Source organism: Mustelus asterias, chromosome 3, assembly GCF_964213995.1.
Source record: "Mustelus asterias chromosome 3, sMusAst1.hap1.1, whole genome shotgun sequence".
NCBI lineage: Eukaryota > Metazoa > Chordata > Chondrichthyes > Carcharhiniformes > Triakidae > Mustelus > Mustelus asterias.
This window is the reverse complement of record NC_135803.1, coordinates 127,343,815-127,361,999: the sequence shown is the minus strand read 5'-3', so window position 1 is coordinate 127,361,999 and position 18,185 is coordinate 127,343,815. Positions and strand designations below refer to the sequence as shown.

The 18,185-nt window shown below is 39.1% G+C and overlaps 1 protein-coding gene across 16 annotated transcripts in view; it reads left to right on the top strand.

The window, feature by feature from the left end:
* Positions 1-18,185, top strand: part of slmapa (sarcolemma associated protein a) — a 192,019-nt gene that overhangs the window by 162,221 nt on the left and 11,613 nt on the right. For all 16 annotated transcript variants that reach the window (XM_078209584.1, XM_078209581.1, XM_078209574.1 and 13 more), the window contains 5 exons: positions 9,318-9,443; positions 10,516-10,590; positions 11,643-11,963; positions 16,411-16,528; positions 17,201-17,351. In XM_078209584.1, the coding sequence (XP_078065710.1) occupies positions 9,318-9,443; positions 10,516-10,590; positions 11,643-11,963; positions 16,411-16,528; positions 17,201-17,351 (791 nt within the window). The remainder of the gene's footprint in view (positions 1-9,317; positions 9,444-10,515; positions 10,591-11,642; positions 11,964-16,410; positions 16,529-17,200; positions 17,352-18,185) is intronic.

The following is an 18,185-nucleotide window of genomic DNA, read 5'->3' as shown; positions in this document are numbered from 1 at the left end:
GGTATGTTAGTTATTAGTAAAATATTTTGATTGTCATAGTCAACAACAACTTGCATTTACATATATGCCTATGTCGTAGTAAGATGTCTCCGCGTGCTTCATAGGTGTATTAGCAAACAAAATTTGAGTCTGTTTCTCTGAATATGAACCACAGCAGAGATCTGCTTGTAACTCTATATTGATGAGCCATAGATTGGCAATCTCACTCCATTCATGTGACTGGCTGATGGTCAAACTATCAGTCAGGTATAATAATCTATATTTAGTATTGAGGCGGAAAGCCAGAGAACTTTATAACATAGGTGGCCATTTGGCCCATTGTGTCTCTGTTAGCTCTTTCTTGAAGCAATTTAAAATGAAAGATAGCTCTATATTTTCCTCTTGGATATATTTATCCACTATTATCTTAAAAGGTGCAATAGTTCATCATTCCCAATGGCACAGCAATCTCAGTGACAAAATATTCAATGTTCAGACATTCTGCATAAGAAATTTCTCCCAACACCTCTCATTATTCTTGGTGACCATTTGAAGTTCATGACCCCTAGTTAGTTTCTCTCTCGTAAATGGTCTGGTTCAGCCTGATCCAGTAGTCAGAGAGAGTGTTGGAACCAGTGGCTAGGGAGCAAGGTTTGTGTCGGGGATAGCAACATTGATTTTTGTCTTTTCACTGTTTATTTGGAGAAAATTTCAGCTCTTCCAAGATAGGATCAAGCTAAGCAGTTTCATAACACTGAAGCAATGGAGGTGTTGAAAGAGGATGTGGCAGTATAGAGCTGGGTATCATGAGCATTCAAGTGGAATCTGACATTCGGTCGTTGAATAATATCCTCAAGGGGCAGCATATAGATGAGAAATAGAAAGGAGTCACGGATAGATCCTTGACGGACTCCCGAGGTAGCTGTGGAAAATAGGAAGAGAAGCCGCTGTAGGAGATTGACAAGGACCAGATAGGAAAACTTGGCATCAAGCAAGGGTAACAACACTCAAGTGGCAAACGGAAGAATAGCAATGGAGGATGATAGTGTGATCAACCATATCAAAGTCTAAGCATACACTAGTAAACATTGGTTCTGAGTAAGAGATCAGGATTTTATCTGGACCCGTAACAGAGGAAACGGAGGCATTTGTCAGGGGCGGAAGGATTACAGGGGGCAATGGCGATAAAATGATGTCGATTAATTCCCTAACATCTTGCCAACACTGACCAAATTCAGTATGGATGGTGGGTCGAAGCAGTGGCAGACACATTCATGCAAGGGCATGTAATTATGGTAATTGAACAGCCAATTGTCAGGTATTTTCCTATCTTTTCCCAATGATATGACTGGCAGACAGGATGCACATAGACTCAGAATCACGCCTACTCAAAGGAGATCTGAGTGACAGCTGAGCATTGGAGGAAACGTACAGCTGTATTGTGAAGCTATCTGCAAGCTATGTCTTGAGAAAGTAATACTATCGAATTTGGAGGCACTGCCACTACAGAGGCTGGAGAAAGGTGAACTCCTGTTGGTGGAAAAGTGTCTCCCAGATCCACATCAGCTACTGAGACAGGACAAGGTTCTTGAGAGGCTCATTGCAGTGGAGCTTTCAATTAGCTATGGAGTCAGTGCTTTCAGACTTTGACTTCCTCCAGTGGAAATGAGAGTGGTACAGAAATGGGGATACAGCAACATCGAGCATCTGTGCAGTGGGTCAGGGGAGCTCCAGTGGATTGAGGAAATCATTGGATATGGATAAAGAGGTTGTATGGGTCACGGAAGGCACAACCCAGCTGAAAAGTTGTGCCATCAGAGGCTCAACTTCCTGGAAATGTCCAAGCAGCAATGTCTAATCTTACCGGCCATTCACACCACGCTCCTGCTGCAATGATGTCGGAGAATTTGGCACCCAACTAAATCTCCGTTCTCTGCAACAGGATGGGAAAGTCCCATTGGCGTGCACAGCCATAACATTCTGGCCAGTGTTTGTCCGGGCGGGTGGTGGCAGAGCTGTGTGGTATGTTAGAACAGAATTTGATGCCAATTGAAAGTGACACCCAATATCTGTCATTATTCCTCCAAAAGGAAGTGGTGCAGCTGCCAGCCTCCGTTACCATCTCCTGCATGTCTATACAGTACTCAGTAGATTGTGCCTCCCGTTCTTCAAGTGCAACAAAGTCCACTGATGTGTATGTCTATGCTGGTGGAAGGTGCACTGGAATCAAGTGATGCAGTGTCTTGAAACAAGAACAGAGAATGCTGGAAAAACTCAGCAGGTCTTAAAGAGTCTATGGGCTCAAAACATTAACTCCGTTTCCCTCCTGATAGATGCTGGCAGTTCTGCTAATGTTCTCCAGCGTCCTCTGTTCTTGTTTCAGACTCCAGCAGCTGCAGTATTTTGCTTATTTTATTGCACTGTCTTGAGATGGTCTTGCATCTTCTCCACTGTTGTAGCTCTAATTTGTTCCTCTTCTGCTGCTGTACCTGCTGATAGACATTATGTAAGTGAAACAGCTGCTCTTTCAACCAACCCCAGGTTCCTCCCCTTGACCAGTAGCCTGGGGCATTAAAGGCCCACACATGTGCTATAGGCCATGTGCGGTGTAGGGAATGTTGGATGCAGCCGTCATTTTATTCAATCTTCATTGCTTCCACACCTGCTTCACTGAGTAAATTGTGTTTGTATTTTCTGGAGTTTAGAAGAATGAGAAGTGATCTAATGGAAATGTATAAAATTCTGAAGGGTCTTAATAGAGTAGAAGCTGAGAGATTGTTTCTGCTGGTCAGGGAATCTAAAACATGGAGGCACAATCTGAGGATAAGGGACCAATCATTTAGGACTAAGATGCAGAGGAATTACTTTACTCAGGAGTTGTGAATCTTAGGAATCCTCTATCCCAGATGGTTATGGATGCTCCATCGTTGAATATGCTTAAGGCTGGAATACTCAAATTTTTGGACTCTTAGGGAATTAAGAGGTGTATGGGGATTGGGAGGGGAAATGGAGTTGAAGCTCAACATTAGCCATGATCACATTGAATGGCAGAGCAGGCGCGACAGGCCATGTGGTCTACTCCTGCTCCTATTTCTTGTGTTCTCAGCAACAGGCTGCCATGCCATGAACCATTTGATCTCCATAGCTTCCTCATGTGTCAGTATCACGAAAGCAACGAAAGGCACTCCACCACCAGCTTGTTGATGTTCCCTGGCGTTCTGAGAGTGCTTCTCCCGAAAGCAGAGCCATACATCGTGTTCCTGTTGTTTCAACATCTACCTGTTCTCACTCTGAGGCACTGTAAGTGTGTGGCACCACTTTGATGGGATGGCATAGTGACATGACCAGTCTGTTATCTCAATGCAGTATTTACCCTCAACTGACCATGGGATTTGGCTGCATATGGACAGGGCATCTCAATCTAGACATTGGTGCTTGGTGTTCCCCATGCATTGATCTACCACCTGGCCTCACATTTCATGGGTAACTTTTAATTCCTCCTGGATTCCAGCTCTAGATGTTACTCGCTTTTCCAGACTGCAGCAGGTCATTAATCATTAGATCCATATTTTTGCAATCATTGCCTGGCAGCTCAGTATTTCTACCACCTCCAATCATGCCTTCTTGGTCAGCCTTACTGGTCTCCTCCTGTTTGTTGGAAATAGATCATCTTACAGTTGTCTTGCTGCCTGCATTTAGACATTGCAGCCATGATCTTATTGAATGGTGGCACAACCTCGAGGGGCTGGGTGGCCTACCTCTGTTCCTGTTTGGAGCACCAATGCACGTCACAAATGCACTAATTTTGTCAAGAATCTATTGTGCTTACCCTAGGAAATGAGATGTTTGAAGCTATGGTTTTGTTATGTGAAGGAATTCCTTTTATTAAGAACTATAACCTTGAAATGAAGCAAGTATCAACTTTTCAGTAAGCTATGGGAATCGCTGTTACTTAAATTTCTACTTGTTCTCCATCATTGGCAATGCAATCTAAATTTTCTTCCAACCCGATCATGTACAAATGTATTATGTCTGTACAATTATTCAACTTCTATTTTCTCAACCTAAATCTACTTTTTAGGGAATAATGTTGCGACTACGTCCTATGGAAGGAAATTACTTGAACAAGTGAAAAGACTGATGCATTATAGTTAAAATTGCTCAAGTTACTCCATCTACCTATCAGTTGTAGTTGGGCCACATAGGAGCCATGGGTCAAACAAGATTCTCCGAATATGATGTAGTAATTGTAAAATGAAGGAAGAATATTGTTAAACTTGTGTTCATACCAGTAACTTGATCAGAATCACTGGTGGTCACTTTCTTATGCTAAAATAAATGTGTGATCAAACAGTGTTTGGGTAACCATATTTGTAAGATTTCAAAGACTGATAAATGAAATGGACACAAAATAGTCTTTGTTCACTAACATCAATGAGGTTGACATCTCGGGTTGCAGAAACCAAAACATTAAATTTGTGCCTGATCCTTTCACTAAAAACTGAGGATCAAAGTCCATGGCAGGATCTTTCTAATTCCTCAGAATTATAAAATATTAATGAAAATAAATCATCTGGTGGCTAGTGTTATCGTGCAAAGATTGAGAGAGACAGCAGAATTGCAATAGCCACTTAGGTCCTTGTAGCTTGATACCTGCTTAAATACATTATTGTGCTACAGGTCTGAGTCATGCACTCCCTTAAAGGTAGTACAATCCAAATCGCATATTGCAGGCACATTGGTATCTTTATAATTTGCCTACTATTTGACGTGGACGGTGTAGCAAAGACATTTTTTAAAAGCACAGAGGGAATCTTCATTTTCTGTTTCAAAAAATACTTAATGTGTAAGGTAGATAGATGAGTTCAGTGGCAATAGACAAATTGTGCGATCTGGAAGTTTTTCACCTTGGTCAATGTGGAGAGCTTTTTCTTATGAGCATAATGATTTGTGCCAGTGGTACATACCCTTAAAACTGATCTTTTAAGTCTCACTTTTTGCACATTATGCTCTTTTAAATATATAAAAACTGTTCTAAAAGTGTCGATTTTTTAAAAAAAGCAAATAGAATGTAGACGAATCCTGATATTGCAACAATTAAATATACATCTGTGCTGTTGAATGTATTATTCCACAGTGCACTGAATTTAAAATGCTCATCTGCAAATTCATCTGCCTTCACCTCGTTCATTTTGCGGCCAAAACAACAGCTAATCAACAAGAAAATCTGGGGTGATATTGTGCACCATTTAGGATATCTGAATCAATTTTTAAATGATTGCCCTTGCACTTCCACTCGAAACAGGCAAGAAGCTGTTTAAATATGCAAATTAGGCACTGTACATATTGTAGTACCCCAATTGCAACTTTTGCACAGAAATGGGAAAAGTGTGCACAACACATCCCAGTGAACTTCATATATGCATTGAGCATCCTAACCAAAAGTCCTTAATGTAACCAATAGTAGCTTCTCCAAAAAAACTACAGTTTGTGTTTGTTGTGAGGCAAGAAAGAACAGGTACATCCCCGTTTCTTCCCCAGCATCTCTTTTGTTTATTCATTTATGGTATGTGGGCGTTGCTGACTTGGCCAGAATGTATTGCTCATTCCTAATTGCCCTTAAGAGTGTGGTGGTGAGCTGCCTTCTTGAATTGCTGCAGTCCATCTGGTGTAGGTAAACCCACAATGCTGTTAGGGAGGGAGTTCCAGGATTTTGACCCAGTGATATTGAAGGAATGGTGATATATTTCCAAGTCAAGATGTTTAGTGACTTGGAGGGGAACTTCTGGATGATGGTGTGCCCGTGTCTGCTGCCCTGGTCCTTTTAGATGGTAGCATTTGTACGTTTGGGAGGTGCTGTCTAAGAAGCCTTAGTGATTTCCTGCAGTGCATCTTGGGGATGGTACACACTGCTGCCACTGTTCAGTGATGGAAAAAGTGAATGTTTGCGAAAAGGGTGCCAATCAAGCAGGCTGCTTTGTCCTGGATAGTGTCAAGCTTCTTCAGTGTTGTTAAAGTTGCCCTCACTTCAAACAAGCCATAATTGTCAACTGCTTTTCCACCACAGAAAACACACTGCAGACATTGCATCTTAATGCCCAAGTCTCCAAGCCCTCTAATTTCATGAATCTCCCTCCGCTTTACAAGGGTCTTTTTCAGCGGACTTGATATTGCATGAAGAATAAGAGGAAGGTCAAGCTGGGTTTTAAAAGAAACACTCACATGAATCATTGAAATTCCTGAGCACTTTTGAGGACAATTATTTTTATGTTTTGAGAAAGCTGACTTGGCTCTCAGCACATGAATAGTTTAGTGGCTGTGTGTGTATGTGCAAAACTCTCTCACAGCATGAGTCCTGTTCATATGTATTCTATATAACTGCTGCCTAACCTGCTGCAGACCTCCTGCTGTGACCAGTGGTGCAGTGTAACCACATCATTTGTTTTGAAGTTCTGTTGTGCAGTCTATAAATTTTTAACAACAAAAATTATTTTCTTTGCCCAAGTACTTGGATCTACTCAGCCAGAAAATCTTGTTAAGACTTCAGCCATGTTCTCTGGCCTGTTGGAGTAGAATTACATCTCCTCCATACAAGGTCTAAGGCACTTCCTCTTTGTACAAACTAGTTACAGTTTTCCTTTTTGGGTAGTACTGTTTTTGTTGGAACATTTTTTTAGTATTCCCAAACCTTGTGCCCTGACGTTCATGTTAAATCCAAGAACAATGCTTAAACTATGTTGGATTATAGAGTAACTTAAATGTTTGTAAAAAATGGGTGCAAGAATTGTATTCCATATGTGTGAGATAACAATGCAAAGATGGGATTGCATTTCAAAAGTGTGTGAGCTTACGGGCACAGTAAAGAGATGTACATTGAAATGGATCCAAATAATTTTAGCTTCTTGCTATTGAATACTTGTTTCCAGCTTTTCATTTTAACATTTTTAAGTGTTATTATAGAAGTTGGGTTCAGATACAAATCTGATTTTGATAATTATGTAGTGTATATGAAATTTTCTTCAAAGTCATATAGTTTCTATGTAGTTTAGCAAATAAAGTCTGAAAAGGGACAGCAATGGGCTTTCAGTTCAACTCTGTTTCTCCAACTTATTTAAGTGTGCCTTCCTTTACAGTCAGTGTAATTTTACCTTTCTCAACCTGTTTCATTGAAAGGATCCTCTTCAGCTTCAAAGTCTTTCTTTATATTTTCTTTTATAGGTTGTAGGCATTGCCCCTTCCTTAATTCCTTAACTGAGTGACTTGCTAAGTCATTTCAGAGAGCAATTAAGAATCAGCCACATTGGTGTAGGTCTGGAGTCACATGTAGGCCATATACGATGGCAGATTTCTTCCCTAAAGTACATGAATGAACCAGATAGGTTTTTATAACTATCAATAGTTTCACGGTCGCCTTCATGGTAAGGGTTGAATAAGAGGCTCTGAAAGAGGAAAGTCACCAAGGCCCATGATTTCTTCTCATGATCCTGCCCGTATTTCTTTCATTATTTAACATCAATCCCAAAAAATCCATTTTGAACTATGTAAATCAAACTTTTGACACATTAACTATTTTTCTATGGGGTAAATTTTCCAGTCCAGCCTGCCAGAGGAATCATCGCGGGCAGGGCAGACAACTTGACAGATCATTTAAAGGTCCGTTGACCTCAAGTGTGAATTTTTGGTCTTGGGGCGGGCCCAATGGAAAATCCCACCCTTTGTGCTCATTTTTGTACTTGATGCAATCCAGTTTCTTATATTAACATGATTATATGAACCACTAAAAACATGTACATTTTTGAAATAATGCTCTGGTCTGTCAGTCTATGCACTTTAGTTGTATAATAAATAGCTGATATTAAAATTGAAGGAATCTAATAATTAATTAAGTATGTTTTGTAGTATTAAATCTAGCTATTTGATCAATTCAAATTCATTCAGTATCGATACAGGAAGATGAAATCTCTGAAATGAGTCCTGTAGCATACATTCATAAAAGTTCTCAAAGCCTTCTGCAAAGTATCTGCTTCCATTTAGTTCACCCGTTTTGCAGGAAATGTAAATCTGACATTGCTAATATTCCTTGTCAATAATATTTAAAGGGACAAATGCAAGACTTTAAGCTGTATTTTTAAATTTTTAATAAATGTGTTTGCATACATAACCAGCACAATCAGTGGGTATAAAACATTCTAAAATACTTCAAACAAGAGAAAAAGGAGAGCCATTGAGCATTTGACCAACCCTTTGTCAGATATTTTTAGGAGGATTTTGAATGGAGATAAGTAGTGACAAGGACGGATTTAGGGTCTGCCACCAAGAGCCGAAGGTGGGAGAGAGAATAAAATTTGGGAACCAAGAGATAGTGAAGGTCAGCAAAGCTGGTGGTTATGGGGCTTTTTTTTTCGTTTATTTATTAGTGTCACAAGTAAGCTTACATTAACACTGCAATGAAGTTACTGTGAAGTTACTGAGGGCTAGAATGTAGACTAGTTTTGGGCATGTTGAAGTTTTGAGGAGTTGGGCAAGGAAAAAAATTGGATAAATTTAATCAAGAGGTGCTAAAAGGGTAATTTGATACTAATAAGAGTGAAGCAATGATGGAGACAAGCAGTATCGTAAGGTGGAAGTAAGTAATTTCGATGAATAGAATATGGAACTTGAAACTATGCTGCGATTCCACAGTCTAGTTCAGTTGCAAGAGAGCAATTGGACACTGACCCGCAGTTGGAGGCATTTCTGACTCATTGTAGACATGTCAGACACATTTATTTTATTCAGTCCTAGGATATGGTTGGGTGTTCTTGGTAACCCAGCATTTACTGCTAATTGCCCTTGTGTAGATAATGGTGAACCCCTTCTTGAACTGCTACAGTCTGTGTGTTAAAAGTACTCCCATAGTGCTATTAGGGAGTCCCAGGATTTTGCCCAGCAGCAATGAAGAAACAGCAATACTTGCCCAAGTCAGGATAATGTGTGACTTGGTGGTTTTGGCCATCTCATTGTCTAACAGTATGAAGGTTAGAGAAATAAAACTGGCTGTGGTTGGCCTATCCATGGCTGCTAACCTCTTTGTTACACTAAAGAACAAAATTAATGTCTTATTTTTTTTAGTGCATATAATGTTAAGGCTCTCGCTCAAAAATGCTCTGTTATTGGCAGAAAACATTGATTTTCATTCATTGTGCTGAAAACAGATTACACATTAATCAACACTGTTCAAGTCTCCACACTCTAGAGTATTATTATTCACTTGATGATCCATATTTTCCACCACATGTAAACATGATTTGATCTATTTTGAATACTGTTCTTGATGTGGATAAATGTTGTTTTTTCAGATGAACTGCGACGTGCCCATGCACAAACTGGAGATTCAGAACGTGAGATACAGCAGCTACACCAGGAGTTGAAGGAAGCACAGGAATTGGCTGTATCCAGCAAACAAAAATGTTTTGAAGTGCAAGGTAAACTTTTTATAAGATATAAATTGTGCTAAGATTTACACTGAAAACCAATTTAAGATTGTCAGTTGGGCTCACAGTGTAGCTCTCTTCTGCATGCTAGAAGCCACATATACTCAGACAGAAGGAACATGTCCACACGTTACATCATCTTCGACTAAATGAAAGCTTGAGGAACAGTCATTCCCTGGTTCATTCCCCAGGACAATGCCTTGAGCAATCAGAGTCGGCTTGCCAAGTTTGAATTTGAACAAAGCTGGGCAGTTAACTGTTCCATGGTAATGCCTCCACCAATCAGAAGTCTCTTGCAAAACAATCAGCTTTCTCTTCTCATGCAATATAAATTGTTGATCCCCCGTTGCTGTTGGAAATTTTGCATGAGCTACACTGATGAGTGCAGGTGAAGTGCTTTGATGACATGTCTCTTTTTTTTTCAACAATTCTCAAATTCTGTACTACCAAACAATATATATAATAAATAATGACTGCAATGAAGAATGGTTTGATTGAAAACAAAACCCACTAATTTTCAAATTGCATAGTTTCAGCATCAGAAAGTGGATTAGTTTCCTTTGTAGCACAGTTCACACATTCTAGGTATTTTTCTATTTTTCAGTGATTCGGGTATAATAGTAATAGTTTATGGAGCAAAATTTGGCACCAGCAAAAAACTGTTGCGCTTCTGAACAAGTAGTTCTCTTTTGTTCAAACAGATTGTTCTTGAACCTGATAACTTGATTTGTTCATGTGGATCATTGTTTTAATTATTGTGCTATTTTGATAAATGATCTTGTGTCCTTGTTCTCCCAGCATTGTTTCATATTGTTAATGGTTTGGGAGGGACTGCAAAGGAGAAAATAAAATTCTAAATGCCATTAACTTTTAATGCTATTTCTCCAATATCCTCCTTGTATTTTAGAAAATAACTCTGATATGCTTTTCACTTTTTTTAAATGTTAAATAGAACTGGCCAGGAAATATTTATTTAAGATCCCTTGGAGTTAAAAAGAATACAATTTTTTATAAAAACTACATCAATCAGTTTGTCATGTATGTTTCCTCTGTTCCTTTACAGCACTACTTGAAGAGGAAAGGAAAACAGCTAAAAAGCAGGTTGAAGAATCAACCAGACAGATCCAAGCATTGCAAGGTATAAGCTTACACAGAGTTGTTTATTTGATACATGTTGATCTGAGAGGTGTTATGACAGAATAACACTCCTCTTCAACTCATATTTATATTACCTTTGTTTAATTTTGGATAGCCCAGAGTCCAAAGATGTGCAGGTTATGAGAATTGGCCATGCTAAACTGCCCCTTAATGTCCAGAGATGTGTGGGTTGGAGTGATTAGTGGGGTATGTATGTGGGGTTACGGGACTAGGGCCTGGGAAAGATGCCCGTTAGAGAGTCAGTGAGGCCAAATAGCCTCATTCTGCACTATAGGGATTCTATGATTCTGTTCTATGATTTTAGATGCCACTAGGTCAGTATTAATGACGCATCTTAATTTTATCTTTCAGAGCATCGCTTATATGATATTGCTAAATTTAAGACCTCTAGTTAGAAAATACAAAGAAATATGTAAGAGAATAGCATGGTCTTAAATGGTGACGGTGGGGGGATAAGTGTTAATGTCACTTGACTGGAAGCCAGAGGCCCAGACCAATTCTCTGAGGAACTTGAATTCAAATCTGAGGCAACTGATAGAATGTAAATTCAGTAAATAAATCTGGAATTGAAAAATAGTCTCCATAAAGGCAATTATCAGAAAAATCCATCTGGTTCACTAATGTCCTTTAGGGAAGGTAATCCTTTTCTGGTCTGGCCTACATGTGACTCCAGATCTACACAATGTGGCTGACTCTTAACTGCACTCTGATACGGGCACACGAGCCACTAGATTCAAGGGCAAATAGGGATGGGCAACAAATGCTGGCCTTGCCAGCAATGTCCACATCCCATGAAAAAATAAAGCAAAAATGGAAATTTACATGACCCTACTGGAAAGATATTGTAGTACTCCTGATACGCATTCAAAATAAATCCAAAACCCTTAGACAATTACAATTGGTCCACATTTAATAAGTAATTATTGTGTGATTTTTCTATGAAAATGAATTCATCCCGACAATTAAAGTTTACATTTGATTGTTACAAGCTTTAAATCAAGTGAAAATGTCTACTGTTTCTTCCATTTGCAGCTGAGCTCCACAAATTACAAAAGGACATTGAGATCCTTAGAGAGGAGAAAGAGAATGAAATTATTGAGACCCGTGAACAGTTAGCAAGTACTCATAAGGAGATTGTGGCTTTACGACAGACAGCAGTAGAGGCAGCAACCGGCCGTGAAAGCGACATTGCCATTCTCCAAGGCGAATTGCACAAGGCGCAGGCAGAGCGTGAGCAATGGCGGCAAACTGCCTCAGAGTACGAATCAGAAATCTTCAACCTTCAAACCAAGCTCCAACTTCAGACCCAGCAGCAAAAGGATAAACAGAAAGGGGAAGCAGTCCAGTTACAAGGTAAGGGGAGTGGGACTGCACTTGTGCAAATGAGATTTCCAAGATGTTTGGCTGTTTTTGATCTACTCGGCAGTAATTCCAGTTGATTCTAATTCCTCACGGTAACCTCAATATCTGTACAACAACAAAGTAATGGAAGGTGTCATTGATAGTGCTATCAAGAGGCACATACTCAGCAATAATCTGTTCACTGATCAGTTTGAGTTCTGCCTAACCACTTGGCTTTCGACTTCATTGTTCCCAATATGAACGAAAAGGCTGAATTCCAAAGGTAAGGTGAGAGTGACTGCCTTTGATATCAAGGCAGCATTTGACTGATTGTAACTTCAAGGGGCCCTTGCAAAATGGAAATCAATGGGAATCGGAAAAAACATTTCACTGACTGGAGTCATGCCAAACACACAGGAAGATGGCTTTGGTTGTTGGAGATTAATCAATTGGGCACCAGAATATCACTGCAAGAGTTTCCAAAGGACAGTGTCCAACCTTCTTCAGCTGCTTCAGCAGAAAAAACTTCCTTCCATCATAATGTCAGAAATGGGGATGTTCACCGATGAATGCACCACTTCAGGACTCCTTAGATACTGGAACAGTCATGCCCGCTTGCAACAAGACTTGAACACCATTCAGGTTTGGGCTGATAAGTAGCACATACAAGTACCAAACAATGATCATCTCCAACAAGAGAGAACCTGACCATCTCCCCTTCAATGCTATCCAGACAAAACAGTCAGTTTGATTGGCTCTTCATCCACCACCTTAAACATTCACTCTATCTTGTCACAATGCACAGTGGCAGCAGTGTGTACTGTCTACAAATGATGCATGGCAGCAATTCGCCAAGGCTCCTTCAACAGCACCTTCCAAACTCATGACCTTGGATCTTGCTTAGTTATGCTCTACTGCTCAGACATCTTTACTGTTAAGTTGCTTTTTCAATAATTAGAAAATATCACTATCATGGTGTATTTGTCTTTCCAATCTCTCAGGTTGTACTTCACAGGGTTCTGTTTAAACATTTGTAGAATAACTCACCACTAGAAGACATGCCCACTCTTCAGTTGGTCCAATTCCTTGTGCCTTTTCCATCATTCAGTTAGATTATGATTGATCCATACTTCAACTTCTGCTTTAGTTCCACATCCCGTGATACCCTTACCTAATAGAAATCTATCAGTGTAATGTTTCCAAGTTTGCGTAGTCATCACATCCATCAGAAGAATTCAACAGTAGCTGCGAGAAAGTTCTCATTTAGGAACCCTTGGACTTCAATGTTTGAGTTATGTCAGCTGCTTGTATTGGTTAAAACCAGCCTCCACTCATAGCACTGCTGAGTCACAGTGCCCGCGACCCGGGTTTGATTCCCGGCTTGGCTCACTGTCTATGCAGAGTCTGCATGTTCTCCCTCTGTGTGGGTTTCCTCCGGGTGCTCCGGTTTCCTCCAACAGTCCAAAGATGTGTGGGTTAGGTGGATTGGAAGTGCTAAATTGCCCCTTATTGTCAGGGGGACTAGCTAGGGTAAATACATGGGGTTATGAGGATAGGGCCTGGGTGGGATTGTGGTCGGTGCAGACTCGTTGGGCCAAATGGTCTCCTGCTGCACTGTGGGATTCTATGATTCTTAAGAACCAGTAGTGATTTGCGACTGGGTGACTTCCAGCTGGAAGGGATGGGGGGCGGGTTTGGGAGCATACCAGGAGGCTACTGCATTCAACTTTAATCTTGCTAATGAGATGTAAATTAATGCAAATGAGTTTCTAGGCGAGATCCTGATCACGCCAGCTGGAGCAGGCTGGGAGACTCGCAATCAGTTTTAAGCCTAGCACGAATCCCGACTAGGGCCTCCCCAAATTCACTGGCCCAACGGATTTCCACCTGGGGCTAACAGGCCCGGAGAATCGCTCCCTATGTATTCAAGTCATGAGTGGAGATGGAATCCACAACTTTATACAATGGTATGTTCATTTATAATTTACAAGAAGGTTCTTGACTCATTACCTAGATTTATTTCAAGTCTTTTTAGAATAATTTTAACACAGGAGGACAGTTATTTTTGGAATTTCTGATTCTGTACATGGGTTAGTACATTCTTCAATCTGTATATATAACCTATGAAATGACATTTTAATTAATGCATTAGAAAAGTAATCTGCCTTGGGGTTACATGTCTGTTTTGGGACCAAAATATCCATATTAGCTTATGGATCCAGCAACTGAGTCATCTCTAATCTTATTGGGTTTGGCACTGAAAACAAACAGAGGGGTGAGTGGGAACTATTTGATATGTTCCAGAAACAGATAACATACTGGATGTAAACCAAAGTGTTCTTCTGTCATTTGCAAAAGTATATCTTACCTGTAGAAGTACTTGCACAGTTTTGTAATTATGTTTTCTGGGGTCACAATTCGGTCCCCACAGAACATCCTTGTAAAATGGAAAAGCAACATTATAGCCTTAAAACTTCAAAGCGCCATAATTAGTTTGCAACAAATTTGTCAAGTCTAGATAAGAGCTAAAATATAATCGCCACTGGGAAAAATAGTCTGCTTTATGTTGCACGTTTTTCCTGTGTAAAGTGACTAAGATCAATGCTATGATAAAATCACAAACCATGCGTGTATCCTTCATTGGTCAGCTGCTACTTTCTAGCTGAAATGGACAAGCAGCGAACGGGCAGCACACGCTTTAGGCCCCTTAGTCAAAACTTGCTGGGCCTCCAAAAAAACACCATCCAGTTAAAATGGGCCCTCTAGCACCTCAACTCGTGCAAGGGAGATACAAGTAATCCATGAAATTATTATGGCACTTTGAGAAAGAACAGAGAAAATGTCGTGCACAACCCAGTATTTCTTCATGTGAGCAAACAACCTGACAACTGGTAAACTGCCCATTCATTCCATTCCTCAATGTATTGAAATGGCTTACAAAATAGGAGAAAAATTACTTTGTTAAAAAGCAAACAGTGTACTGAAAAGTATGACTTTGCTGCTACAGAGGTCATTTCCACTTTCAGAAATGAAACGTGACTGAGAGTAAATTTCTATAATTTCTACCCTTCAGTTAATTATTTGTTGACACAGAGTTTCATTATGTTGCAGAGTTTTACCATTTAAGGCCTTATCAAAATTGGCACAGTTGCAGATTTGAATGGTTGTATGTCACTCAACAGACATTACAGGATGGGAGGGAGTCTGCCCACAAGCCATAATCTGAATCATCACGCATATGAGAATGAGTGTGTGAGAAAGTTTAGATCATCAGATTCTTGCCAAAATACTTGTGCAGTGAGAAATGTTCGTTTTTAAAAGATTTTTTTGAAGTGTCATAAATTTTTATAAATCTAGTTATGAAATCTTAATTATTTAATAAAAAATGTATTCTTTTGTTTTGGACTGGTGACTTAAGTTTTCTCTCTGGCCAAGATTTCAGTTGAATAACACAGTAGACCAAGTTGTGTTAACAATTTCTTTTCCTGTAGCTGAGGGCATTGTCCCACAAGGCTTAAACATTTATAGTGTTTATATTTTGTTTTGACTCCCTCAACCAAAAAATCATGACATCACTCCCAGAGAACATCCTGTTCAATTGGAAGCATGTAGTCAGTATAGTTGTGATTGGCTACTTCTGCGTGCAAGTCTTTGTAAAAATATATTATACCTAGTAAATATTTTCACTCTTGATTTTAAGTCCATACATTCATTTTGTACATTATTTGTGGGTCCAGAAATAGATCCAAATCAAATAAAAAGGCATTTTCTGCAATATTGATACCTGATATTTTTTTGAGATCTGGATCTTGTTTCAATTCTCTGTTGTAAAATCAAGAATTATGATTTGTTACTGCTTCAGTTTTTATGAATAGTTCAGAGGTCCCATTTAGGTTGGTTCATTCTATCTGAAAAAAATAGTCATTGACAGGCAAGGTAAAGTGCACAAGTGTACTGTAACAGTGGAATTAAGATACTGATAGGAAGTATTCAGCAGCAGTGTTTGATTGTTTTATGGAGATATTGTTATCACTGAACATATTTTACAAATGTAATTTCCTAAATCATGAGTAGCATAAGAAAAAAATTAGTCATAAGAAAATGATGCTTTAATATCATGCCTTTCACATCCTCCGTATCCCAAAGCACTTCACTGGTACTGAATTACTTTTCAAATTTAATGGCTATTATCTAAGCAAATATAGCGCCCAATTTGAATACAGCACTAATCGGTTTTCTTCTGGATTTACAAGTGTGGTCTTTCTCCTCCCACATGTTGAAACATTTTTTGTATCTTAAAACAATCTTGAACAATGTATTTTATTGTAAAGGAAATTAAAATCGTAGAACCTGCAGACCTAATTGGAGAAATGCAGACTCTTTTTTACTGAACACATGTATTATTGAATTTTGTGTTGCTTTCACCTTATTCTGATCTTTTCAATTTTGCTGCTTGTAGGTAAACTGGATGAATTGCAAAAGCAGAGTAATGGACTGAAGAATGATTGTGATTCACTTCGACAAGAGAAAGTTATTTTGACCGAAAAACTGGAGTGGTTTCAGAAAGAACTCCGATGGCAAGTTCCAAAAATTGCTGCTTATTTATTATTACTGTTGAGAAATCTGTGTTTTTATTTTTGGTATCTCCATTTCTAGTCCGTGATAACTGTGAAGATAGGTTTTCTGTATTAACCTGCTAATTATACTGACATTATTTCCCACTGGCAGCACAATTTAGGTGATGTAGGGAGCTGAGCTGTATCCCCACAAGACATGGAAACGATATATGCTCAGAATGGTTAACCCCCAACAATTCCTGTATATAAAATCTGTTGACCAGTTATATAATGGCATTACCAGCAGCTTGTAAGTTATTGCCTCTCTTCATCCTTAACTAATGGAATGCTAGAAATGGGAGTATCGATTCAATAGAATATGCAGTCAGTTTCTTCTGAACAAGAAATATGTGTGTATTGAAAGACAGTCAAAATCTGGCAGAATTCAACAGAGAATATTGTTTTGTGCCATCTATTCCAACTGCTTGCTTAGTAGGCTTTAAGCATGAATTATAAATACCAGTCAGTCACGTGTGGAGGTCCTTGGGTCAGTTTATGAGATGAGGGAACAGGTCTGGGTGAAGTGGAGTTGATATCAGTCCTTTTTCTGCTGTAGGTGGATTATACTTTAATTGTATTGCTGTTATTTTAGAAATGAATGAGGAATGTTGAAAAGCAATCTTATTGTTACAGTGCTCAGCAACAGAGTGATAAACTGATGAAAGATGTCAGTGGACTGGAAGTTGAGGTTGGAATGTTGAAGGAGCAACGCTTACAGGAGACAAATGGACTAAGAGGAAAACTTGCACATGCTGAGAATGAGACTCAGAAATTTCAGAAACAGGTAATGTAGCTCATAGAAAAGAACCATCTATAATGGTCTTTAAAAATGTGTATTCTTAGAATTCCAGAGGTACAACACAGTGGTCTAGATATTGGATGGGGAGAATTTTCCACAGTTATTGTTTCAATCAAATGTGCACATTACTTAAGAATATATGGCAAGTTACCCAAATAAGATGTATGCCATAGAGAACAAAATAAGTGAGTTAAAAAATCAACTTAAAAAGAATTATGTAGCAGCCAAAACTGAGACTTTGCTACAACTTGGGTATGAATTGGGAGCAAAACAATCCAGTCTCTACAAGGATAGAGAAAATGGGAAAAGATTGGAGTAGCAATATTAATAAAAAACAATTATCATTATAGAAAGAAGGGATTTCAATGAGGGTGATCAAGCAGCAGAAACACTCGGGGCATTGGTAAAGAACAAAAACAATCTGATTATAATGGGAGATCATAATTTTCACTTTAAAGAAACAGTACAGCTGAAGCAGTAAAGGCAATGATTTTCAAGATGTTTTATCCATATGTCTCTGAACCAACAAATTTAATGATGAACAAACCAGAACTATCCAACAATCTGACAGTAAGGGAGCATCTTTTGCTGTTGTGGCCATTGTATGCTTGAATTTGACATTGGGTACAGAGGAAGAAGGGAAAGTTACAAACTGTGATTTTTAAATTTAAGTAAGGCTAGATTCAACAGGATGGGAAATAAATGCTGGCCAACCAGCGACACCCATGTCCCATGAATGAATAAAAGAAAATTGACCACAATAAACTGGCTGAACTGCTAATGCATAAACCAACATTAAAAAAGATGAGTTAAAAAAAT